Here is a 27,499-nt window from a genome sequence, read left to right as displayed (position 1 = left end):
CAGGAAAAGCTTGGTAACAAATGGAGCTGTCTCTAGGTGAAGCAATCAGTGTTAGGATATGGTGGGTTCTTATGAGATTTTACAGCAGTGGCTTGAGCAGTATGGAATACTGGGGGTTCTCTTGGTGTCTGGATTGAACTAGATAGCCAGTGTGTGTACATTTTGGGATCCTGTGAACTCTTGAACCATAATATATTTAGTTTTGAATTGCCCCACTTTATATTTAATTTTATTAAGACTAGAATTGACCATTTTTCAAGTAAATTATCTTATTTTTTTAGGGAGAAATATATATTGATACTTCAATTTTTTTTCTCTTACCCTGCCTTCCATTATAGGAAGCACTAAAACTGCAACAGGATGTGAGAAAGAAGAAGCAGGAGATTTTAGAAAAGCACATTGAAACACAGAAGGTAACACATCAATTAAATCAATTACATTTGCAGGTGGTTTTCTAATATTCAGTGTATTTTAATTCTACTTTAATAAGAATTTATTATTTATTTTTAAAACTGGAAGAATAGTATATACTTTGTTTATATGTAACTGTAAAGGATAACAGAAAAATTGATAGTTTTCATGTGCACATGCTACATTTTTCTGATCCTTTGTTTAAAAAATGAAACAAGGATGCATATATCATAATGAAAATGTTATTAAAAGCAGTGACATGAATAAGTTAAAATTATTAGTGCCCTCAAATGGTTTAGATATCTTTTAATTGTATTTAATTTCATTAATTGATAATTAACAACAGTTAATTTAACAATAGTTTAATTTTAACTCAAAAAACCTACTATATGAGATTACTAATTGCAAAACTAGTTGTTTTCCCCAGTGGGGGGGGAAGTGAACCCCTCTTTAATGAGAAGGATCTGAAAAGACATTTCACTTCATCATCTATACTTTTTCCTTGTTCCCTGTATGTTAGGTTTAGAGTACTGCTCTTTTAACTAATTCACAGCAGAAGCTAATTTTCCAAGCTTATTAGCTATCTGATTCACATTTCTTCAAAAAGGAAGAAATTAAGGTTTTTATTTAGGGTAGCTAATTACAAAGGAGGAAAATGTAAACCTATTTTTCCCCCTGTAGTCCAAATGTAGTAAAACAAATAAGACGGTATAGGTGACTGCTTTCTCAAAGTGTATATAAAAACAGAATTGAGCTTGATTTTTGTATTCTTTAAAATTGTTTTAATGCTTATTTGTTCAGGACTTTTAAAAAATCATTTTTATCCAGTGAAATAAATATAAATATTTCAGTTAAGGACACAGTCTATAGTCTGAATTTACTAGTATTTTGATATTTTTATTTTTACACACACACACACACACACACACACACACACACACACACATACACACACTTAAGATGCATGCTCTTTTCTTTATTATTCTATGTAAACATCTTCATGTTTTTCTTTAACAATTTTAACAAATTTTTAAAATTTGATAGATGCTAATTTCAAAACTGGAGAAAAACAAAGCAATGAAGTCTGAAGATAAGGCAGAAATAATGAAAACTTTGGAGGCTTTGACAAATAGCATTACTAAACTAAAAGATGAGTTGAAAGCTGTTTCATCTGGAAGCTCTCTTCCCAAAAGTGTGAAAACCAAAGCTCAGGTACTTGATTCAGATAAAAATTAAAATGAATTGTATCCTAATCATCTCTGTATCATGCTAATGCATTATCTGAAACACACTAATGATATGTCATTTAATAAAATATTTCACTAGGAAGTTAAGCATATTCTTCTAATCTTTATGTTTAGGCAATATTTTCTTGAAGATGAGAGATGGTGCTATTCCAATTGTATTTTAAAAGTTTAGACTTTAATGGAGATTATTAAGTGAGTCAAGAGATAACTAGGCAGTGGAATCTAAATCTGTCTTCCTTGTTTCCTGATTTTTTAAGTATTAGGAAATATTTATTGTTCCAAACTGTACTGTAGGACTACCAAGTTCTATAACCTAAAGAAAGTATTTTATGGTAGAAACTTCAGTACCTAGAGCTTTCTGATTAGACTTTGCTAGGCAGTTCAAGGGTTTTAATCTGATTTCTTTGAGGAGAAACTCCCTCTGCTGTTGCACTTCACCATCTATATCTTGTCTTAGTTGTCTGAGATTCAAGGTGAAGTGACTTGTCCTAAGTTTTTTATTACTAGTTTGTTTCAGGGCTAAGACTTTTATCTAGCTCTTTCCCAGTTCCAAGGTTGGTCTTTTATTCACCATACTTCTCTCCAGGATCTGCTGGTACAAAAATAACTGATAATCCATCCTGAGAATTTGAGTTCTACGCTATTGAAATTGAGTCAGTTCAGTCTTCCCGAATGCACTTGTTGCCTGTTAGCTCAAGGGGAAGTGATTTTACTGAGCCAGTTTCTTTTTTCTATTAAAGTCACTTTTCAAAGGGTTAGCATGAGGCTCAAATAACATGTATGTAAAGTTCTTTGCATATTTTCTAGTGATAAAAATATCAGCTATTGATATTGAAAGTATAATCATATCCAGATTCCCTCGTTTTTCACCAAAAAAAAATGCTGAGTGTGTACTGTTGCATATCCTTGACTTGTATGCTATGGAACTTTATATTTTAAGGCATTCTTGAAATATGAAAATGTGACTAAATGAAATGAAATCCTAAAGATGTTAACTTTTTTTCCCTTAGAATGTTCTTTGTAATAACTTGTTTCAGTAATGGTTCTGAGTGTATTCCACCCTTCCTTTCTATGTTTCTTAAGCACCTATGTGTAGGGTATTGTACTAGATACAATATAGTCCTTAATTCCAATTTGGTATGGGAGCTAAGATGTCTATAGTTTTTATCTTTTAAAACTATATATTAAACTATATATATAAAGATTATAAGAACTATAGAATTTCAAAAAAGAAATGATTAGTGAATGCTGAAGTTGTCAGGGAAAGCTTCATGAAAGAATTGAGCTGGGTCTTGAAGGGTTAGAAAAGATTTTAATAGAAGAGGGGATTATAAATGTAAACTTCAAAAATTAAGTCTTTAACTTTTCAGATGCAGAAAGAATTACTGGACACAGAACTGGATTTGTATAAGAAGATGCAGGCTGGAGAAGAAGTCACTGAACTTAGGAGAAAATATACAGAACTGCAGCTTGAAGTATGTTTCATTAATATCATAAGATAAAGGATGTCTGGACTTGTTCTATTCAGAAATATTGCTTCTGTATTTGGTAGTAGTAATTCATACCTGCCACATGTTCTGAAGTGTGGTACACCCTATAACCTTCCTTTTTCTTTCAATACTAGAGAGGACAGATTGCAATCACAGGACCTAAAGGATGTAAAATTTAAAGAGCAGGTCTCAATTTTCTGGCTCTTAGATTTATAGGGGGTAAGGAAATAAACAAGATGTTCTTTCTTTGACCCCAGTTTTCGTGTTTGGGGTCTGAACTGAGAAGAAAGAAGAAAGATGTGTTGATAGGCTAGGTAGGAGAGAAAGATCAAAATAGTGTCTTGTGTCAACATCTCAGACCATCTGCATTTGTTTTGTTTTGTATTTTACTTATATGACACAGTAGAATGTAGTGTTTGGAATATCATAGTCCTATTGTTTTCTTCATTTGATATTTTATTTTTCCAATTGCATGCAGTTTTTCAACATTCACATGTAAATGCATATTTTTAAGTTACGTAATTTCCTTCCACACTCCCTTCCTACCTCCCCTCAGCAGTGAACAGTCAGGTGAATATTGTACATACACATTTGTGTTTAACATGTTTCCAGATTAGTCATTTTAGGTATGAGGAATTAGTATTTAAGGAAAAGAAAGCAAATCATGAGATAGGAAAGAAATAGTTAAGTTAATTTTTAAAAAATGAATGAGTGTTCATTCAGATTCTGTAGGTTTTGGGTGGAGTTTTTTTTCCCCTTCCTCTGGATGAGGATAGCATTATCCATAGCCAGTGTCCTAGAGTTGTCCTAGCTCTCTGAACTGCTGAGAGAAACTTCGTCCATCCAGGTTGATCAGCTCATAATGTGTAAATCTACAATGTTTTCTTGGTTCTGCTCCCTTTGTTCAGCATCAGATCTTGTAATTCATTCCATGCTTTTCTAGAGTCCAACCATTCGTGGTTTCCTATAGAACAATAGTATTCCACAACATTCATATACAGTAACTTGTTCAACCATTCCCCAGTTGATAGACATCCCCTCAATTTCCAATTCTTTGCCATCGTAATCCTATTTTAATTTTAAAAACCAAAATACCCTCTAAAATCATTTAAGAAAAATATTGAATACTTATAAACTTAGACCTTTTGAGTTTACCATAATAATGCCAACGTTCATAGTTAAAAGTTCTGCTGACATTTAATATTTTCTTGATAAAGTTTTAGGTGATAATGTATATTCTTTTTTTTTTTAATTTATTTTTTTATTCTCATTTTGTACAAATGGGTTTTTTTTACATTGATAAAATATTCTTGTTTACAAGTAAACAAAATACCCCTCCTCCCCCATGAATATAGATAGACTTGCTTGGGTGAAAAATGTAAAGGGGGGAGAGAAAAAAGTTAAAATAAAAAAAATAGTAATAATTGTAGGTATGGCCAGGTGGTGCAATGGATGGAGCACCAGCCCTGGAGCCACGAGCACCCGAGTCCATATCCAGCCTTGTAAACCCAACAATCACCCAGCCGTGTGACATGCAAGCCACCTGATCCCCACTGCCCTGCAAAAACCAAAAAAAAGAAAGAAAAAAAAGACACAAAATAAAATAAATAGTAATAATAGTAGGGGTGGCTGGGTGGCAGACAGAGCATTGGCCCTTGAGCCAGGAGCACCTGAGTCCAAATCAGGCCCCAAACACCCAATGATCACCCTGCTATGTGGCCTCAGGCAGGCCACCCAGCCCCATTTGCCCTGCACTCCCCCAAATAATAATAATAACAAAAAATGTGCTTGAGTCTTTGTTCCAACACCAACAACTCTGTCATGGCTGGATCTCATTCTTTATGATAAGTCCATCACAAAAGTTACTTCCATATTTTTCCAATGTTGCCATTGCTGATCGCAACTCCGTCCTTTCTTATTTCTCCACTACCATGTACTCTATTTTCTCTCTCCTTTCAATCTGACTCTGCTGTAGGGTTGCTGAGTAGTGCAGCAGACAGATCCCTGGTCCTGGGGCCAAGAAGCCCTGAGCCCCCATACCACCCCTTAGGCCCAGAATCCATCTGGCCCTGTGGTCCTGGGCAGGCCTTCCAATCCCAGCCCCTTGCAAGAAGTAAGAAAGAAAATGTGTTATATCTGGCCACTATCCCCCCGTCCATGGTCCATCCTCTCCTCCTTCATTCACATCCCCACCCCTTCTTCCTGCTCCCCGCTCCCCGCTCCTTCTTACTCCAGATGTCTATACCCCATTGAGTATATATGCTGTTTCCTCTCCTAGCCATCTCTGAAGGTTCCCTCATTCCCCCTTGCCTCCCCATTTCCATATCATTGCAATAGCTCATTGTAATAAAAAAAAAATCTTATGTGAAATATCTTGGACTATTCCCCCTCTCCTTTTTCTTTCTCCCATTCCAGTTCCCTTTTTTCTATAGACTCCATTTTTACACCATATTTTATCTTCGAATTCAGCATTCTCCTGTGCTTCAACTATAAAAGCTCTTTCTACCTGCTGTATTAACTGAGAAGGTTCATATGAGTATTATCAGTGTCGTTTTTCTATGCAGGAATACATGCAGTTCATCCTCATTAAGTCCCTCCTATTTCCCCCCTCTCCTCCAATCTCCATGCTTCACCTGAGTCCTGTATCTGAAGATCAAACCTTCTGTTCATCTCTGGCCATTCCAGAAGGAACATTTGAAATTCCCCTGGTTCATTGAAAGTCCATCTTTTTCCCTGGAAGAGAACATTCAGCCTTGCTGGGTAGTTCATTCTTGGCTGCATTCTAAGCTTTCTTGCCTTCCGGTATATTGTATTCCAAGCCCTACGAGCTTCCAATGTAGTTGGTGCTAAGTCCTGTGTGATCCTGACTGCAGCTCCACGATATTTGAACTGTGTCCTTCTGGCTGCTTGTAATGTTTTCTCTTTGACTTGGGAGTTCTGGAATTTGGCTATAATATTCCTGGGGGTTGTTTTTTTGGGATCTCTTGGGGGATCGGTGGATTCTCTCCATTTCTATTTTGCCCTCTGCTTCTAGAATATCAGGGCAATTTTCCTGTAGTAATTCTTTGAAAATGATGTCAAGGCTCTTTTCCTGATCATGACTTTCAGGTATTCCAATAATTTTTAAATTATCTTTCCTAAGTCTGTTTTCCATATCAGTTGTTTTTTCAATGAGATATTTCACATTTTCTTCTAATTTTTCATTTTTTTTGTTTTGAAGTATTGATTCCTGATTTCTGGTAAATTCATCAATCTCCCTGAATTCTATTCTTTGTCTGAAGGATTTGTTCTCCTCAGAGAGTTTTCTTATCTCTTTTTCCATCTGGCCAATTTTTCTTTTTAAAGCATTCTTCTCCTCAATAACTTTTTGAACTGTTTTATCCATTTGACCTAAGCTGTTTTTTTAGCATGCTATTTTCTTCAGCATTTTTTAGATTTCCTTGACTAAGCTGCTGACTTCATTTTCATGTTTTTCCTGCATCTTTCTCCTTTCTTTTCTCAGTTTTTCTTCCAACTCCCTCATTTGATTTTCAAAGTCTTTTTTTTTTATCACTGTCATAGTCTGAGCCCAATTTCTGTTTTTCTTGGAGTCTTTAGATGCAGGAGCTTGTGCTTCCTCATCTTCAGACTGAGTAGTTTGATCCTTCTTGGGCTCATTTGCAAAATATTTCTCAATGGTCTTCCTTTTGTTTCTTTGCTTGCTCATTTTCCTGGCCTGGGCCTGGTTTGGGGGTGCTTTCTGAGCTTTTGGGACACTCCCACAAGGGTCTCAGTGTGTGAGGTTCTGTCCTCCCTTCTGGTCTGTGAATGACCATAGGCGCCCCCCTCTGCCACAGGGCTGAGGTTGGGGGGGGGCCCTGCTGTTCTATGGGGGGCCTAGACTGGGATCAGGATCTGAGTGTGGTCAGAGCCCCAGAGGCCTGTTCCAAGGGCAGAGGACAGAGCTCTGCAGTCTCTCTTCACTCCCTTCTCTCAGCTCCATGAGCTCATGCCCTGGGGGCTCCTGCTTACTGGCTCTGCCTGCTTCTGTTTCCTGGATTAGGGCTGGGGAAAGACCAAGCTGCTCACTGTGTGCCCTGAGGGCTGGGCTCCATGTGCTCACTCTGGCAGAGGTCCCTGCTGTTCCCCCACTTTGTGCCCCGTGCTCCTCGGGGTGCAACTCAGGAGACTCCCCCACTGCTGTGAGCTGAGACTCCCAGCACCCTGGGGCTGCCTCCGGGAGACTGAAGTTCTTTTGCTCTGGTGGGCCACCCCTCTGGCAGGCCCCCTCTCCGATCCCAAGGAGCAGAGCCTTTCTGCTCTTTTCCAGGTTACGTTGAGTAGGAGAACTGCCTCACTGGGTCCCTTTGTGGGTTCTGTCTCTCGAAAGTTTAGTTAGAGTCCTTAGGTGATCAATTTTATCAGAGAGCTCCTAAGACTTGATCCCTTCTTGTCCGATAATGTATATTCTCTAGGATCTACTTTTTCACTGACTCACCACATACAAATCTTATATCTTTTATTTTTCATGCAATTTATTATGAGCCAATAACAATCTAATGACTTTTCAGCATCACAGTTTATTCAGCTGTTTTTCAGTCGCTTTTGTCAAATTTTTAATTTTCTTCATTCACAAATAGTCCATTGCCTAAACAGAAATGTCATGGTATTAAGAATGGCATAGTACAACTGACTGCACTGAATTGGAGGACAGAAGAGACCCATATTCAGATCTTACCTCAAGATACTTTAATTGCTTTGTAATAAGTCATTGCATCTTTGTGATTCAGTTTCTAAATGAAAGGGTCAGTCTAATTGGCCTTTTTGGTCTCTTGCTAGTATAGTGTCTGGCACATCACACTTAATAAATATTTATTGAATTGCAGCTCTAAATCTATGACCCACTTTTTCATTACTACTTTGTTACTGTTATCTAAAAGAATAAGGTTTAAATTTTTCCCCATTTGGAAATGGATCTTCATTCTGTTGTTCCCTCTCTCAGCTTTATTAGCTTAGCACATAAAGTCGTCCTCACCTTATTTGTTGAATCATGCTATTTCTAGTCAATTTTATATCATTCATGTGAAATGTAGTAAACTGTAAACTGTGCTTAACAACATTTTACCTATAGGTGGTGCTGTGGATGTTTATAAAAAAACTACAATTTCTTTTTGACTTGGCTACATTTTTTACTTACTTAACAATTCTTAATTTTATCACTGTCAGTAAGATTTCTGGAGTTTTAACAAGAATGTTAATTTTAAAAATTTAAATATTTCAATGGTATTTTCTATAGTTGGTAGATGTTTTATTAGCAGAAAAAAAAATCCTTTCTTGAACATTCATGTTAATATCTTAGAATTTTGGAGGGGAGAGAGAAATAACATGGGTTTCATTTTAAAGATGGAAAGGGTAAATGTTGACATTTTTTAGAGTGTTATAGTTTTTTATAGGTAAAAAAATGTAGCTTCGGATTTAAAATTTTAGTTAACAATTTTAGCAGTTGTGAATAAAGCCATTTTAGTTGCTACTCTTTACAGTGGTATACTTATATAAAAACTTTCGTTCTGTCTGTGCTGTGGTTAAAGTTTTTAAATTGTAGTTTATAGTAACACATCTACAGAGAAAATATTATTTAGGTTTGAGTTGGGTTTTGTATGCTTTTAAGGTTAAACCTTCTCCTAAGAGCTCAGTTTGGTAAATTTATGGTACATGTATAAAAGTTCTTGTCTTATTGCTATTCTTATTCAGAGTAATCAAGTTTATCATTTGTTTCCTTTAATGTTGAAGAAAAGAATCAAGCACTTTTTTTTACCTTTAGCAATGCATTTCAGGGTTTTGAGAATAAAATAAAATATTTGTAAAGTAATTTGTGATGACAGTGTTGATGACAAGTGACTGGTAACATTGCTTGACTGTAAGTCAATGGCATATATTTTAAAATCTATTTCAGGCTGCAAAGAGAGGGATACTTTCATCTGGTCGAGGGCGAGGAATTCATTCTAGAGGTCGAGGTACAACTCGTGGCAGAGGAAGGGGGCGTGGTCGAGGAAGAGGTGTTCCTGGTCATGCTGTGGTAGACCATCGCCCAAGAGCATTAGAGATCTCTGCTTTTACTGAGAGTGATAGAGAAGACCTCCTCCCTCATTTTGCGGTATCTAATGATTTTGATGATTATTTTATCTTAAGAACATACATTATATTAAGGGAAATTAAATTATAGATCTCATAGCTGATTTGTTGATGGTTAAAGAAAAGGAAAATGCACAATTGCTTCTTTTACCTTTGACATAGAATGTATGTTTTGCTTTTCTGAATGTAGCTTAGTTCTGTACAGTGTTTCTGACATTCTTTTTTCCCTCTCAGAATAGCACCTTGTCACCAGTTACTCATTTTATCAAGTTTTCTCATTTCATGACTTAAGGATCTACTTTTCTCTCCCTATATGACCCTGTTGATTCAATATATAACCAGATTGCTTTTAATGGTGATATTTTATATTGCCATAAAAATGACAAATATTATTCGAATACTTAAAGCATTACACAGTATATAAATGGCTTGCTAAATCTGAAAATTTCCTTAAAAGCATAGAGAATGGATTCTTGATGCTATTGGGTGAGGTTATTTCATTGTGATGAAAACCAAAACATAAACTATGAGAGTTGGAAGGAAACTCTAGTCAAAACTTGTATCTGAATTTAAAGTCTCTTCTACAACATAGCCAATAAGTGACTGTCTATCCATTGCTAATTGCTGCGGGCACCCTACTATTTTCCACTATAGTCCATCCTATTTTTGGTTGGTTTTGATATTTAGGAAATTTTTTTCACCATATATTTTGCCCTTATCACTTTTACCCTGTGTTCTTGGTTTTGCCCTTAAGTTTTATCCAAAACCAATCTTTTCTTAAATAATCCTCTGAATACTTGAAGAGAGCTCTCATGTCCTTACTAAGATATCTTGTCACTGAAATATTCAAAGTTTCCTCAACTGAGCTTCTTATGCCATGAACTCCAAAACTTTTCATTGCTTTGGTTGTCCTTGTAAAGTTTAGGACAGACCACAGGCACTCCTTATGTCATGTGATCTGGGTAGAACACAGCAGGACTCATGTCTCCCATCCCAAACACTCTCTGTCTCAGTGTGTCCTATGATTGCACCAGCCACAGTTTGACTCAGATCAGGATTGCACTTGAATAATATTTCTGTATCTCATGTTCCTTTCTAGCCAGCTTGTATTTGTGAAAATGATTTTTGGATCTTCAGTGTAAGACTTGATAAGAGTATCAGGTTCAGAGCTAAAATGGACTTCAGAGGCAACAGTTCCTTCAAAAACACTACTAGGAATATTTTCTTTTATGTGGGATCTTAACGGTGGATTCTTTAGGTCCGAGATCAATATGTAACTCCACCAACAATGCAATAGTGACTTTCTTTTTTTGAAGTTCTTAAGCATTGAATATTTCGATCTTTTGATCTCTTTGCCAGTTTACTGAATATAAGGTGAAATTTATTACTTTAACTTTCTCTTAATTAATGTTTCATATGGTCAATTTGTAATTCTTTCAAAAGCTATTATCCTTTGACACCACATATCTGTTGGGGAATGACTTTCGTTTTTTTATTTCTATTTCATTTTCTGAATAAACCTTTATTTTAGGCTTTTTATATTTATGCATAGTTTTGACATGAACTGTTCTTAAATGAAACCATATTGGTTTGTTCTAACCACTGCTTCCTTTCCAGATGTTCATTAAATGAAAGTTAATGAATTAAGTAATATGCTGTAAGAATTTTTATAACATTTAATGCAAAGTTTGCTGATCTATGGTTTGCAGTCTCTACTTTTTATTCTTTTTTTTTTTTTTTTTTTGCAAGGCAATGGGGTTAAGTGGCTTGCCCAAGGCCACACAGCTAGGTAATTATTAAGTTTCTGAGACTGGATTTGAACCCAGGTACTCCTGACTCCAGGGCTGGTGCTTTATCCACTGTGCCACCTAGACGCGCCCCCCCCCCCCCCCTTTAATGGAGATATCTACCCTTTTCCACTTCTGTATATTTGCTGTTCTCCATAGTCATTTGAAGAATCCCTGAGAGTGGCTTAACAATCATTGCTGCTAATTCTTTCAGTTTGCTGTAAAATAGTTCATCTGAATGCTTGGTGATTTGAACTAAACAGAACAGTGAGGTACTCTTCTGTTCTTCATTTTTAACTCCCCCCCCCCCCCCCCCGTTTTCTTATCTTTGGCTCATTTTTTGGCAGAAAATTGTGAAACAAGAGTTGAAAAAGTTCTTTTTTAATATTATTATTATTATTGTTGTTATTATTATATATTATATATTAGTGATTCTGCCCCTTTTTTTATTCTCTTTTCCCTAGGAGAGTTGGGACACTCTTTTTTAATCCCCCTCCCCCCCAATCCCTTTACTTGCTCTAGAATGTACTATTTCTTAAATAATCCATTGGGGGTTTTTTTGTTTTGTTTTGTTTTGGCTGATGTGACTAGCTCTTTAGGTACCTCTCTATTTGAATCAGTTAATTTTGTCTCTTCGGTATTCATTCTTGAGAGCTTCTAATCACTTCTTTAGATCCTTTTTAAAAATATTGGATTCTTTCTATATATTCTTGGAACTCTATTCTTCCCAAATATGGGACTACATGTCTGACTACAGGGAACAGTTACATGTTTAGAACAATGGGCCTGGGGTCTGGAAGACTTGAGTTCAAATTCAGCCCGAGACACTTAACCCCTGAAAGTCAGGAAGACATGAGTTCAGTTATAGCTTTAGATACTTACTAGTTGTGGGACCCTGGACAAGTTATTTAATTTCTATTAATCCACTGGAAAAGGAAATGGCAAACCACTCCAGTGTCTTTGCCAAAGAATCCCATGCACAGTATGGACCTTGGAGTCACAGAGTCAGATACAACTATATGACAAAACAAAAATATCAGTCTTTTCACTATACCATGTTATTAATTTTTGTTAAATTTTAGAATTTGAAAAAGAATCAGATTAAGAAATATTTTAGAAATAAGTGATTGTTTACGTGGGTTTTAGAAACAAATGATTGTTTACATGGGTTATTTTATATTCAGATCACATAAAATCTTTATGGTCACCTTTTTTAAAAAATGAATTTTGTTTTTACCAAGAGCAAAGTGGGAATAAGGTTCTAATAGGAATATTTAATACTCAGAACTTTATCAGAAAGAATTACATATTCTTGCTTTCTGGTTTTCAAAAATAATGGCATTTATAACAGCTCTGAAAATAAGCTTTGAAAATATTAGTTTCTGTCTGCCAAACTTCATACAATGAGTGAAATCAGTTATGTTCATATGAATATAGTTCACTTCAGATATGGGCTGAATCCTTTAAATGAAAATGCTTTAAAATGAAATGTGGCTGTGTATACAAAAGTGTTTTTGATCTGCCCTATGATTAGTGTCTTAAATAAAATTTCCTATACCATTGTAGCTGAGCTACTAGATTTGCTACTTAATAGTCTTTGATGGATGCCTCTTGCTGGAGTGATTAAGCAAAGTGATCATTAGGGCATAGCACCTTAAAAGTTTTGGAACTGGAACTTGATTGGAACTTGGACTTTCTGACTTTAAGATTGGTGCTGGATCCAGTGTTACACTGTGTTTTCTCTAGCCCACATGTTGTACATGTGCATATACCACTCAGATGGTGTAGAAATCAAATTGTGCAAGAATGTTGAGACCAATCTGGAATTACTGTTCTTACTCATTTGTATGATTTTGTTTTTAATGTTTGATATTTTAAATTGCATAGTGTTTAAATGGAGAATTTTTCTTTTAAGCAATATGGTGATATTGAAGATTGTCAGATTGATGACTCCTCTCTTCATGCAGTAATTACATTCAAGACAAGAGCAGAAGCAGAAGCAGTAAGTCCAATAATACTTCTATCATTTGAAAAATCCATTTTGAAAGTGTTACTGGTGCCTTATTTTTTTAGAAACATCACACTTTCCTAACAGCTCACTATTGTTCTGCTCTGATAGATCCCCCTGGCACCCACTCCTGTAAAATAGCAAACAAATAGATAGGGCAATTTTATCTGAGAACATATGAAGCATATGCCCTTTAGTCCTTTGTTTTTCTTCTTGAGAAGATGGAAATATGTTTTTTCATCTGCTTCCTAGATCCAAGACTGGTCATTGCATTGAAGCCAGATTGCCAAGTGAGATGCATGACAGGGAAAAACAGCTAAAAAAGTTAAGAACTCCTAGACTGAATTCATCACTTGGTTCTGCTTTTTTTTTTCTCTTTGCCTAAGGTCATATGAACCCTCATGTTTTTTTTTTCTGAATGCCTCATACTTGTTATTTTAACTATTAAGATAGACTACTTCCATTGCACTCATGCCATCATTTGTTGGGCCATCCTTCAGATGACAGAAATCAGATTTCTCTTTTTTTTTCTTACTACCACAAATGTAAAATGCTTATGAATATTTTGGTATATTTATGACCTCTTCATCATTGGTTACCCTAGGGTATATATGCTTTATAATTCTGACACAGTGTATGAATAATTATTCTTTTGTACATATTTTGAGAATGGTTGAATCAATTACACTTGTAACAAACCTTGATTAATTTTTTTATCTTGCCATCCTCCAATATAGACTCTTATTGTCATTTTTGTCAGTTTAATGGGTGTGACTTTATTCCTGTTATTTTCTTTTCATTTTCTTTTTCTAATTAGTTATTTGGAGCATCTGAAAAGCTTATTTTTTATTTCTCTTTCCTTTATAAATGTTCCTGTCCTTTGACCATTTAACTTTTGGAGAATGTCTCTTCATCTAATATGTTTTTGTCAGTGCCTTGTTTTGTATCCTATGTTTATGACTTTGGTCAATTTAATGCATGAATCTAAAATAGAAACAAAAGATGAATGTTTCATATATACACACACACACACATACACACACACATATTTTTCCTTAAGACAGTTGAAAATTTGTAAGACTTAGGAAAAAACTTACTCTAGATAAGCATTGTTAACTGCTCAGTAAACATTTTTTGATAGCAGATAAATGCATAGCAAGAAATAATAAATAATTGTATTTAAATGTTTATTAGTTAATTATTAAACAACCATTCCTGACATGTCACTTTAAAGTTTGGAAAATGCTTTATGTATTTGATTTTGATCTTTGCAACAACTCTGATGTTGAAACCATTAACTCTATTTTAAGAAAACCAAAACTGAGAAAATTTAAATAGTTTGCCCCACAGTCACCCAGCCAGTTAGGCTCCAAGGCAAGATGTCATTTTTTAGTTGTAAAAATTTGAGAACTAGAGAGATTTGATTTATCTAAGGGTTACATATAGCTAGTAGTTACATCACCATTTGAAATTGTATCTTCTGACTCTGTCTAGTTTTGTAAACCCTGTAACACACCCTTTAGTTTTTGCAAGGCAGTGGGGTTAAGTGGCTTGCCCAAGGCCACACAGCTAAGTAATTTTTAAGTGTCTAAGGCCAGATTTGTACTCAGGTACTCCTGACTCCAGGGCCGGTGCTCTATCCATTGCGCCACCTAGCTGCCCCAACACACCCTTTTTAACCCACAGAAAACTTAGCATCAACCAGTTATTTAAGACAGTGCTTTTATTCTCTATCTTCCCACTTCCTACCTATTAATGGATAATATTTGAAAAAAAGCAATTAAATTAATTCTCAATTTATACATCCTTTGTACTTAAACCTTGAGGACTTTTTAAATTATCTACCAAAAGTTCAGGTAGCTTATATATTCCTTGGTTTTGCCCTACTTTTAAAAATCAGCTATTTGCTATCTTCTTAACACTTCCACTTTCTGGTATTTTGGTTAATTTGATTGTTGGTTTAACTTACAGAGAGTTTTTTATCATGTTAATGTTTGTATTGAATAATAGTTTAGGCTGTTATTGCTAGACAATTATTGATTTCATCTTATAAGCAATATTCGTTTTAGAAATATGATAGCTTTACTTGACTGTATATTATATAGAGAAATAGTGTAGTGATAATAGAGAGAAATACAGATGTCCCTGGAATAAGGAAGATTGAGGTTTAGTTCCTGCCTCTGAAAATTATTAAACTGTATATCCTAAGTTGACTCACTCAACTTTGAGGTGCTCTGTGCAGCAGATGACAATGCTTCTCTGCATTGGTACATTGAGCTTTTGGTTGAAGAATTCCCTATACCAATGAAATCACAGGTTTAGTTCACAAAACCACCAGAGTGTTACTATAGTATGTAATATAATCAGTGTGGTCTTAAAATATTCTTCAAACTTTTTAAAGTTTGATTTCCCCTCTTTTCGTTGCTAATGATAATCCTTCTTGAGAGGTGATCTAAAATCTACCTTTCCCTGTGGTTTCCAGGAACTTTGCTAGAGAACTTAAACAAAGTGAGGACCTGGCCATAGTACACTTAGTGACACATCAAGATTCAATCTTTTTTTTTTTTAATTTTAGAAAGGTTTTTATTTATTTTGAGTTTTACAATTCTCCCCACAATCTTGCTTCCCCCACAGAAGGCAGTTTGCATGCATTGATCTAAGTTGAATGCGATGTGAGAGAAATCATATCCTTAAGGAAGAAACAATAGTATGAGATATAGCAGATTTACATAATTAGATAACTTTTTAAAAAATTAAAGGTAAATAGTCTTTGGTCTTTGTTCACTTGATAGAAATAAGAAAGCATTCATCCAGACTGAATTCGTCTAGTTGCTAGTGTAAGAACCACAGTAATCAAGGGTAGCTTCCTGGTATTCTAGTTGTGGTTTTGATCCTTTGGATTATTTTATATCATGCTACTTCTCTGAAGCTATTTATGCCTTTTTTTTTGAATTTTCTAAGTTTTTATAAGCAAGCATCATATGTAAAATTAGGAGTAGTTTGTTTCCTCTAGGCCTATGCCCATGTCTATGCCATTGATTCTTTATCTTTTTTGCTATAACTATTATGTCTAAAAAGTACCAAATAGCTGATGAAGAGGAGGATTACTTGGCTTTATTCTTTTTTCATTGATAAAGTTTTTAGTGTTTCCCTGTTACACAAAATGTTAGTTTTGGTTTGTAAATTTTTCCCTGCCCCATTTTCAAAAATCATTTAAAAAAAAAAGTATTTCTCTGTATTGACTCTATAAATTTTTTTTTGTTTTGCATAAATGAGAATTGTGTTTCAACAAAGACTTCTTAAAGTTGATGATTATATGTCTTTGGAATTTTTTTTGTTTTGAACTTGCCTAAGTATGACAATTGGACTTGGCTTTATTCTTTTTTCATTGATAAAGTTTTTAGTGTTTCCCTGTTACACAAAATGTTAGTTTTGGTTTGTAAATTTTTTCCTGCCCCATTTTCAAAAATCATTTAAAAAAAAAGTATTTCTCTGTATTGACTATAAATTTTTTTTTTGTTTTGCATAAATGAGAATTGTGTTTCAACAAAGACTTCTTAAAGTTGATGATTATATGTCTTTGGAATTTTTTTTGTTTTGAACTTGCCTAATTATGACAATTGGAAAGTAACAGTTGAGGTAAGAGTTTTAAAAATTGCCTTAGTGAACTTTTTAATTTTCTGCTGAAGGTATATATTTATATTTAAGTCAAATTTTCTTTCAGATTGACTGAAATTTCAGTCTATCTTCATTCCATTGTCCTTTTAGATTGTTCCATCTTAAAATTTTAGTCATAAGCATTCCTTTGAAGTCTTAGTGTAACAGTCAAAATTGAGCAGCTTTTCATTGTCATACTTTCAAAAAATATCAAAAGGTGTTATAACATTAATTAGTTTATCTGTTCATTATAATTGAGAAAATCCAAGATTTTCTTGCCTACTTTTCATTTTGAAATCTTATGAACAGAAGTTCCTTTTTACAGCATAATAGAATAGAAAAGGGAAGGAAAATAGAATAAGGTTTAATTGTAGGAAAAAGCATTTTGGAAATGAGTAATAAAAATACTTGCTTTTCTAGTTATTTTGCAAAATGTAGACTGCTGATTTTGAACTGTGCTGTCACAAACCTTACCTTTTGACATTCTCCTTCTCCCTCCATACTCCCTATTTTTGTATTCTATAATCAGGTTTGTATTACAGTCATGCTCATTTCAGTTGATTATTCATAGCCACACATATCTTCACTATAACAACATTGCATCCTAGAGAACTGTGATGACCATTTAAATCTATTTAATGGATTCCCCAATATACTGATACTTCTGTATTTCAACTCATGAAAATAAAATTTTTCTGACCCAATTGTATAGAGGGCTGAATTTTAATAATAATCTTTCTAAAATTTAAAGAAAGCTAATTTTAATTGCTTTTTCTTTACAAATTATTTTAAGAGACCCAAATTTTTAAGAGAAATTTTTTTTCTTTTGAAACATTTCTTTTATAAGTCATATAAGAAACATAATATTGCCTTTTTCTGTCGGTGTAAAATCTAGTGAGGATAGAGTTGGTCAGTTTTGAGGCAACATTGCATGAGGAAAGTATAATTTTGGGTGGTTCCTTGAGGCATAATGAGGATAGCAAAGATGAGGCCTTATACTAATTTTATTTACTTTTTTTCTCATTTGTATGATGCAGTTTCATTTTAAGAAGTAAAAATTAGGGAGTGGTGATGTGTTCATTGTACGAAAGGTTAAAATAGTGTTCTTTTCCTATATTTGGTTAGATCTTAATGTAAAGTTTTTAAATGAGTTGGGTGACAATTTGAGCCCAGAATTAAACTACTATATCTTGAAGTTTTTTAATGGTCTTTATCCCTCATATGAACTTTTAACATCCCATACTGCACTTTATTTTCTGCTTATTTTATTCTTTCCTTCTCTCCCTACCCATTCTGGATTTGAGGCTTCTTGACAGTTTCTAAATATATACCCTCATCATTGTAAGACATTCAGTATAAACATTAATTGAATTTTCCAAGCTCTTGTATGTTATAAAATGAGGAAGTTTTGCTTATATGGTGTTCTATTAACCTCCTCACTTATAATATTGCTTTTGCTTTTCCTAGTTCTTAGGTTTATGGAATTTTATAAAATTTTCATTATGCACTTGAACTAGTAACAGGTACATAGAAATGACCAATATCAGTATAAAAAGGATTAGGGAAGGAAAATTCTTTAAAAATTGAAAATATGTACACAATTGTAATAAAAGTGATAATTTAATCTGCAAATGCAAATTTTAAAATATATACATAAAATCTGAGAATATTTTATTTAAGACACTTGGAAAAATGGGGCAGAAATAAACATGAAAGAATAACATTTTTACGCTTTTTACTTCATTAGATAAACAAATTTTGATTTCTTTTGCCCCTTTGAAGACATAACCAACATATTTTAAAGGATAGTAGAAAATTTATCTAGCTGCACCTAGATGACTGATGTTATTCCATTATTGTCATGTGATTGAATAGTATTTCAAGATTGAAGACAGAAATTTAAGTTGATGAAATTCCAAAGCCCTTTATAAACTGAACCCTTCCTTCCTGTCCAGTATATTGGCTCTCATCCATGCCTAGGATTCTTTCCTTTCCTAATTTATTTCTTGACTTCCTTCAAGTCTCAGCTAAAATCTGCCTCTGCAAGAAGCCTTTCCAAGTCTCCTTTAATGCCAGTAGTAGTGCCTTACCTTTGGGACTGTCTTCAATCTTTTTTTTGTATGTCTCTTGTTTGGTCACAATTATTTTTATGTTGCTTCCCCATTAGACTGTAAATTTCTTGAGATCAGGAATTTTTTTTTCTTACTACCTAAATGTTGCATAGTACTCACCATATAGTGCTAATACATATTATATAGCTTTGACTCAATTGATTCAAAATGGTTTGCCTAAGGATGTTTCTATATTAGAAGTACATGGTATAAAACTGCTTTTTAAGTAATTTTAAGGGCTGGCTCTGAGATTTTTTTTGGTATTGGGAATTCTTAGGTTTAAAAGTTTTATCACTTATAAATTTGTACAGTTTCTTAGGTTACATGGCTTGCACAGGGTTATAATGATCAATATGTCTTATGGTCAAGTCTTGAACCTCAGGTCTGCCTAGCTCCTAAGCCAACTTTATCCATTGCTGTCTCATGTTTATTATATAAAGATGTTTTTAAAAATTGAATCAAAGCAATACCTTCTTTTTTCTTTGTCCTTTATATCCTTGTGCTACTTTTTTATTCTTGGGGGATAATATTAAAGGGATAGCTATAAATTTACCCACTTAAGCAGGAAGTAGTCAACTGTTTCTTGCTGTTTGGTCACTGATTTTTTTTTTAGGCTGATGTCACTTTAGCCTGCAGTTGGTCAGAAATCATCTTCAGAGATTAATGAATTCTCAGTCTTCTCTTCTCTTTATCAGTTGTAGTAGTCTTCCTTAAGAAGGGAAATTGCTTTCTTGTCCTTCTGACCTATCTCCTGAAATCTGTGCCTCTACTTATCAGGTCAGGGTTTAAATTGTGATAGCTAGTAATGTTGGCCAGTGCTCTATCCACTGTGTCACCTAGCTGCTCCTAAACCTGTACTTTAAAAACTGAAGCATTACTTATATTCTTCAGTAAACATGCCCCATATAAAAAATTAATATTTAGTTTTAATGCATATTTAGAACATTGTTTTAAAAGAGTTTTTAAGAGTTGTACTTAGAAGACTTGAGTTTGATTACAACTTTACCAAGACCATTAAACTTTAGGCAAATCACTTAACTCCTGAGTCTCATCTGCAAAATGAGGATTGCTTTTTAACTTCTATAAAAAATTACTGAATAATAAGATCCTTTTTAAGATTTCATTATCTAGGGACGACTAGGTGGCTCAATGGATATAGCACTGGTCCTGGAGTCAGGAGAACCCAAGTTCAAATTCACACTCAGACACTTAAATAATTGCCTAGCCTTGGGCAAGTCACTTAACCCATTACCTTAAATAAATAAAAAATTAAAAAAAAAGATTTCATTACATAACATCTTTTGGGATAGAACACATTAAACTTTAACTGAACTCCACCCTCACTCATCTGGATTAAACTCTTATTTGGAAGCTGGCAAGGAAATGCTGTTGGTTAGCCCAGAATTCATAGCAGTTGGCTTCTAGGAGACACGATGGGAGTGTGTGGGACAAAATGCAACTTTTAGATATTATGCTTTAGGATTTTGAACAAAAGAATAGAGAGGATATTGGGGTTTTTATTTGGAAAGACTGAGGGAGGAAGAAGGGATTTAATGAATCCTTATAATTTCATACAGTTAAAAAAATTAAGTTAACCTACTTTGGAAAGAAGGTGAGCTTTTACCATCTTCTAAAATAAAGGAGCAAGGTGGGATTTAGGAAATGAGATGAAGGCTCTTAAACTATAAATGGCCTGGGACTCTGAAGATCCTTATTTTAGTCTTTTTTTTTTTTTTTGCCTTTCTAATCATGAGACCTCACCTTTGATCTCTGCTTTACTTGATTCACGATAAAATTTGCAGCTTAGGTTTTAGAATTTATATAACCAATATAGCTAGACAAGATTAAAATGAATGTAGAAACTGAACATAGAGTTTGAATTCTAATATATTGTGTTCTTAGTCAGCTTTTAGGCTGGTAAAACAGAAACAAAGCTTTTAGAATCTAAAGTAAAAATAAATATGATATAAGTGAAGATTTGAAATTCACTTTTCTAAGAGTATGAAGACTAGTACATGATTGATGACATATCACCTTGTAGTTGTTCAAAGAGTGTCCCCCCCACATTCTCTTTGTTTTTGATAACTCAGGGTTTTTGAATAAGTGACCTGATAATTGATGTTAGATATGTCAAAACATTTGTGATGTGCTTATATTGATTTTCTCTACATATTATTTATCATCTTGCATATGAGGATACCGATTGATCCAAAAATTTAAATAATTAAATAGCATTAAAATACATCCTAATATTTTTCTTTTCATCCTTAGATAGAGTAAACAGACCAGAATATCTGAATTTTCCTCTAGAATCTTTACTATTGGAGCAGAGTAAAGCCCTGAAGAAAGTATGTGAGGATTTGGGCCTAGAGGAGGCAAGAAGAAAGCCTTAAGAGCCATGTTCTGAGAAGGGAGTGATTACAAATAGATTATTTGAGTTGGGAATGACCTTAAATCCTTCATCATGTAGATAACAAAATTGAGGCTCAAAGATCTCGTGAATTATCTTTAAAATTAAACAGTTATGGGGGGAGGCTAGGTGGTGCAGTGGATAGAGCACTGGCCTTGGAGTCAGGAGTACCTGAGTTCAAATCCAGTCTCAGACACTTAATAATTACCTAGCCCTGTGGCCTTGGGCAAGCCACTTAAACCCATTTGCCTTGCAAAAACTAAAAACTAAATAAATAAATAAATAAACAGTTATAGTGATTAAGTTATTTGACACCAAGTACTGTTCATTTTCCCTTTCCCACACTTCTGCTTTGCCATTCTCAAGAATTTTTTACCTTACTGTTTTCTGATTTGGTGTCATTAGCCTATAAAAACTAAAATTTTGATGTAATGAAACAATTAACTAATCTAAATTTATTCAGTTAAGAGATTCAGGAACAGATTAATATTTGCACTTCCCCCACTGCCTCAACCCGATATTAACACACATCACTTTTTTTTTTATTTTTAAAGTTATTTATTTACTTTGAATTTTACCATTTTCCCCTAATCTTGCTTCTCCCGCCTGCCCAGAACGCAGTCTGTTAGTCTTTACATTGTTTCCACGGTATAAAGTGATCTAAGTTGAATGTGATGAGAGAGAAATCATATCCTTAAGGAAGAAAAATATAGTATAAGAGATAGCAAAATTATATAATAAGATAACAATTTTTTTTAAATTGAAGATACTAGTCTTTGTTCTTTGTTCAGACTCCACAGTTCCTTCTCTGGATACAGATGGTATTCTCCATCACACATACCCCAAAATTGTACCTTATTGTTGCACTGATTGAATGAGCGAGTCCATTAAGGTTACTCATCACCCCCATGGTCTTCTGGTTCTGCTCCTCTCACTCAGCATCTGCTCATGCAAATCCTTCCAGGCTTCCCTGAATTCCCATTCCTCCTGGTTTCTTTTTTTATTTTGGGGGGGATTTTTAAGGGTTTTTTTTTGCAAGGTAAATGGGGTTAAGTGACTTGCCCAAGGCCACACGGCTAGGTAATTATTAAGTGTCTGAGGCCGGATTTGAACTCGGGTTTTCCTGACTCCAGGCCAGTGCTCTATCCACTGCACCACCTAGCCGCCCCCCCCCCCACTTCCTGGTTTCTAATAGAACAATAATGTTGCATCACATACATATAACTACAATTTGTTCAGCCATTTCCCCAATTGATGACATCCCCTCCATTTCCAATTCTTTGTCACCACAAACAGAGCTGCTATGAATATTTTTGTATAAGTGATGTTTTTTACCCTTTTTCATGATCTCTTCAGGATATACCCAGTAGTAGTATAGCTGGATCAAAGGGGATGCAGATTTTTGTTGCCCTTTTGGGTGTAATTCCAAATTGCTCTTCAGAAAGGTTGGACGAGTTCACAGTTCTATCCACAATGTATTAGTGTCCCAGATTTCCCACATCCCTTCCAACAATTTCTATTTAACCTTTTTAAAAATATTTAATTTCTTTTTTTTTTTTTTAGATTTTTTTTTTTTTGCAAGGCAAATGGGGTTAAGTGGCTTGCCCAAGGCCACACAGCTAGGTAATTATTAAGTGTCTGAGAGACTGGATTTGAACCCAGGTACTCCTGACTCCAAGGCCGGTGCTTTATCCACTACGCCACCTAACCGCCCCCAAAATATTTAATTTCAAGTGAACTTTTACAGTGTCTGTTTTTCTGTTTGTTAAATTGTTGGGGGAGACTTTTTCCTCTATAGGTTGATACTATTAAGAATCATAAGAGAGAAGCCTAACTTTGTATATTTATTGAAATATTGATATTCTGATTGAATTTCAATAGAAATATTTTGGATATTAGATTTCAGTGGGAGAATATGAGAAATGCTTGTTTTTAGAACTTGCTAGCAGATAGAATGTTGGATAACAAAACTTTTATGTAAAATGCTTTGCAGCATACATTTTTGTATAGCATAATACTACCTTAAAAATGAATATAGTATTTTCCATATTACATTTTGGATCAGATTCATGCTAAATGAAGAAACTGATTAGAAACTTCTTTGGAAGGTTATTTCATTTCATTAGGAAACTTTTTGCTTTGAAGCTCAAATCATGACAGTGATAGCAAAGTCAGTGTATTATAGGGTTCAAAAAGCTTTTTGGCTGTACTATTTTAACTGAAAGACAAGGTAGTTTGGTGGAAAGAGACCTGGATATGGAGTCAGAATGAAAGCTGAATCCCCTTAACAACAGTGGTTTGCTGTGTGACCAAGGGCAAACTACATCAATTCTGGGCCTCAGTTCCTTAATTCATAAAATAGTAATAATTGCCTTATAGAGAGAATTATGAAGAAAGAACTTGACAAACTTAAAAGTATTACATAAATGTGAGTTAGTAAATAAATTTAAGTGGAAAAACGTAAACATATAGTATGTTTATGGGAGTTTATTTTGTAGAAAGTTTCAGTAACTTTTGGGTCGGGGGGAGGCTTGTTTTGTGAGAGTTTGTTTTAGCCTGAAAATAAGGTAAGATTCTTTATTATAAAATGTTGCACTTTCATGTAGTAGTCATTTCTTCAAATGATTACAAGTTGTTTCTGAACCTAAATGTCATGTATAAGTGCATCTTAAAAATTCCAGTTGTGTGACATTGTGATGAGACCCTGGACTAAAAACTCCAGAGCTGCATTTTAATAGGCATGGAATCTTTTACATTTATCATAAATTTATATGTACAGATTTAAAATTTATACCTGGGGACTCTAATATCACACAATTCATGTTCAGATGTCATTGAACATGTAATTGTTTCTACATTTCACATTATGCTGTAGTTTGAGATTGTACTATAAATCTTTTGTGACTCTTGACGGTTATTTCGGTATGTTGCTAACACTGATTTATGCTAGTTCATGTTACTTTAATTTGAGCATACTATTTCCAAAGCAGCCACTTAATGCAGCTGGTACTTAGAAAGGCATGAATATCCCATCAGTTAAAATTTTTACATTTTCAATTACAAAGACTTTACAGAAAATGGAACATTTTTCAGAACAGGTTATAACAGTGAAGCTAAAATTTTTTTCAACATTAAAGTATTTCATATTTGTAGAAATTGAGGATTCTTTTTTAAAGGAACAGTATTGTGTTAAGAATATTGTCCAGTTTGATATCAGATGTGACTTTTTGTTACTACATATAAAGTAAATTCACTTTATTTTACATGGTCTGATTGTGAATAGTAAGTTTCCATGCATGAATTATTAATATTAACTATTTGTCTTCTATTTACCTACTTACCACCTAATCAATATCCATTCCTAACCCTTCGAAATTCTAATCTAACATCATTAACTGCCTTTTGAACACTTGATTCGATATTCTATAAAATCTCAAAATTGCATGTGTCTGAAACAGAATTCATCTTTTCGGGGAGGCTAGGTGGCATAGAGGATAAAGCACCAGCCTTGGAGTCAGGAGTACCTGGGTTCAAATCCAGTCTCAGACACTTACTAATGACTTAACTGTGTGGCCTTGGGCAAGCCACTTAACCCCATTTGCCTTGCAAAAAAAAAAAAGAATTCATCTTTTCCCCCAGATCTATTCCTCTCTTTTATTATCAAGAACAATACCATCTGTCCAGTCACTAAGGTTCACATTTTAGTCATCCTTAACTTTTATTTTCCCTCATCTCACATACACAGTCACTTGACAAGTCTTTTGTTTATTCTCTATCTTTTGTGTCTCATATCTATCCCTTTCTCTGCACTCAGTCAGGTGTGATTCAGGCTTTAATTACCTCTTTGTTATTATTGAAAAGATTTCCCTTAATAGATCTTCTTGTCTCATCAATCTCTTCTCCAGTTTGTCCTCCACATGCTTCCAGAATAATATTCTAAATAAAGTTTTAAGTCTGACCATGATATTCCTTGCTTTACTAAACTCTCAGATAGATATATAAGATCAAATACAAACTCTTCTATTTCACATTTAAAGACCTTTATAGCCTGGCTCCTCCTTACTGTATGAGACATGTTATATATTTTGTTTGTTCTCTCTCTCTCTCTCTCTCTCTCTCTGCTTTGGTTCACCCATATTGTTGTTGGTCATTGTGATGTTCTTAGAAGACATAACCATTCCTTATTTCTGTGGCTTTATTTCGTCCATTTTCCTGTTGTTAGAGGCTATTCTTTCCTCATTTTTGTATCTTAGATTCCCATTTCCTTTCTGCCCATCTCAAGCATCACCTCCCACTTGAGACCAACCACAAATGAATTTATATGGATTTTTATGTACTTACTGTCTTTCCTGAAGGAATGTGAGCTCCTTGAGGGCAAGCACAACTTCACTTTTGTCTTCATGCCTGACCCATATTAGGAACTTAATAAGTACTTGTTGATTGATTGAATATATTAAAAAAAATGGAATACCACTAGAAGGGATAATAGATGTTTTCTAACCCAACACCTAGGTCCAGGGAGGTGAAGCCATTTTAATATTCAGACATAGTAAACCAAGCACTAATACTGCAATTTAATAATATGTATTCCAAGTATTCTATTTATCAGAAGAATTAGATTCTTTCAGAAACATTAAACTAACATTTTTATTTTTTTTAGGCTGCAATTCATGGATCTCGTTTCAAAGGGCAAGATCTTAAACTGGCCTGGAATAAGCCTGTAATTAACATGTCAGCTGTTGAAGCAGAAGACGTTGAGCCCGATGAGGAGGAAGTAGGTCATTTTTGTCATTGCGTGGGTGGGAGGGATCTAGAGGGTGTAGATTTTCAGCTTTAGAACTTAATCCTGAGCCCTGAGATGAACCTAAGCAGTGATAGTGATGATACTTGGAAATAACCAGCCAAAAATTATATATCTAATCTGTTTTCCAAGGGCAGTTTACCATTATATGATGATGCTCATAACTCAATGCTTGTGGTGGTAAATGCTTGATGATCTTATGTGGTGCTTCCAGACCACGAACCCCTGTGATTAGAGAGAATAAGTACTATTATGCCCATTTAGAGTATAGAAAACTGAGGCCCAAAGAGGTGACATCCCTTGCTCAGGCACACATTAGCTAGTAAGTGCCAGTGCTAGGATTCAAACCTTTATCTCTTGACAGATCAAAAATCTTTCCCTTTGTTGTTCCTGGTTGGTCAATAAGAAATCTTACAATCTATGTAGTTTTAGAGTAACGCTATACTTAGTTCCTGTGACATCCCAGCTTTCCCTTTATTTGTCTTTCCCTTTCATAAAGTCTCCATCCTTGTTTTGAAGCCAAAAAACCCAAGGTAGGACAGTTCTGCTTAGTTTGCTGCTTTATATCAGTCTACGATGATTCTCTTTTTCAGCATGTAGTTGTTCTGTGAGAAAAGTTAAGCATGGGAAGGGAAGCCTGTTGGGGAAACTTAACAGTTTCTCAATTTTATCCAACTCAGATCTTTGGGTAGTGTAGCTTTGATATTATTTTTTTCTTTTTTGTCATGTGAATTCCCAGATGGTTAGAAAGGTCCTTATTAAAATCAAAGTACAGAAATGCTTTTTGAAAACAAATATGTGATTTGGCATTATTTCATAATAGTATTAATAATAGCATATAATTTATATAGCACTTTAAGGTTTACAAAGTACTTCCTTCGCAACAATTGTGTGAGGTAAGGAGGCAAGTACTATTATTCCCATGTTACATTTAATATAAGGGAACAAAGTGTTGGATGGTCCGTGACTCGCCTGATATTTCAGGGCCAGGATTCAGGCCCAATTCTTGGATCACAAGTCCCATACTAAAGACTCGTATACCTCTTTCCCGCCATAAGAATTTAATGCATAGATACAGTATAACTTAAAATATTAATTGCTTTTTTGGGTTGTTAATAGTTGAGAGAGATTTAATACAAAAAAACCCTGTCTTAAGTTTCTATTCATTAATAGAGGAATGAGTCTCAGGAAGAACATGTAGTGGGTGTAAATGCTTAAAAGCTGTTGTGCACAAGTGTTAGAGATGGTTTCTCCTATGATTAGAAATTAGCGCATGATGGGCAAATTTTTAAGATGGCAGGAACATTTGGTTAGATAGGAGAGGGGAGGGTATTAAAGGCATGGTAATGGCATGTACAGACCTGATTTTATGTTTATTGCTCGTTATATGCATACCAAATACTAGGCTATAGGATCTCATTTGTCCATTGTTTTTAGTTTTATGGGCTGAGGTTGTTGCTTTCCCT

General features: G+C 34.4%; 1 protein-coding gene across 16 annotated transcripts in view; it reads left to right on the top strand.

Moving 5' to 3' along the window:
• The window catches only part of RBM26 (RNA binding motif protein 26), a 104,727-nt gene that overhangs the window by 64,368 nt on the left and 12,860 nt on the right, over positions 1 to 27,499 (top strand). For all 16 annotated transcript variants that reach the window (XR_012469506.1, XR_012469508.1, XR_012469507.1 and 13 more), the window contains 6 exons: positions 339 to 413; positions 1,456 to 1,623; positions 3,029 to 3,133; positions 9,081 to 9,281; positions 12,962 to 13,048; positions 25,893 to 26,006. Coding sequence is in view for 11 of the 16 variants with exons in the window: in XM_074191875.1 (XP_074047976.1) it covers positions 339 to 413; positions 1,456 to 1,623; positions 3,029 to 3,133; positions 9,081 to 9,281; positions 12,962 to 13,048; positions 25,893 to 26,006 (750 nt within the window). In the remaining 5 variants the exon portion in view is untranslated. The remainder of the gene's footprint in view (positions 1 to 338; positions 414 to 1,455; positions 1,624 to 3,028; positions 3,134 to 9,080; positions 9,282 to 12,961; positions 13,049 to 25,892; positions 26,007 to 27,499) is intronic.

Source organism: Macrotis lagotis, chromosome 6, assembly GCF_037893015.1.
Source record: "Macrotis lagotis isolate mMagLag1 chromosome 6, bilby.v1.9.chrom.fasta, whole genome shotgun sequence".
Taxonomy (NCBI): Eukaryota; Metazoa; Chordata; class Mammalia; order Peramelemorphia; family Peramelidae; genus Macrotis; species Macrotis lagotis.
This window is presented reverse-complemented; position numbering and strand designations above follow the sequence as displayed.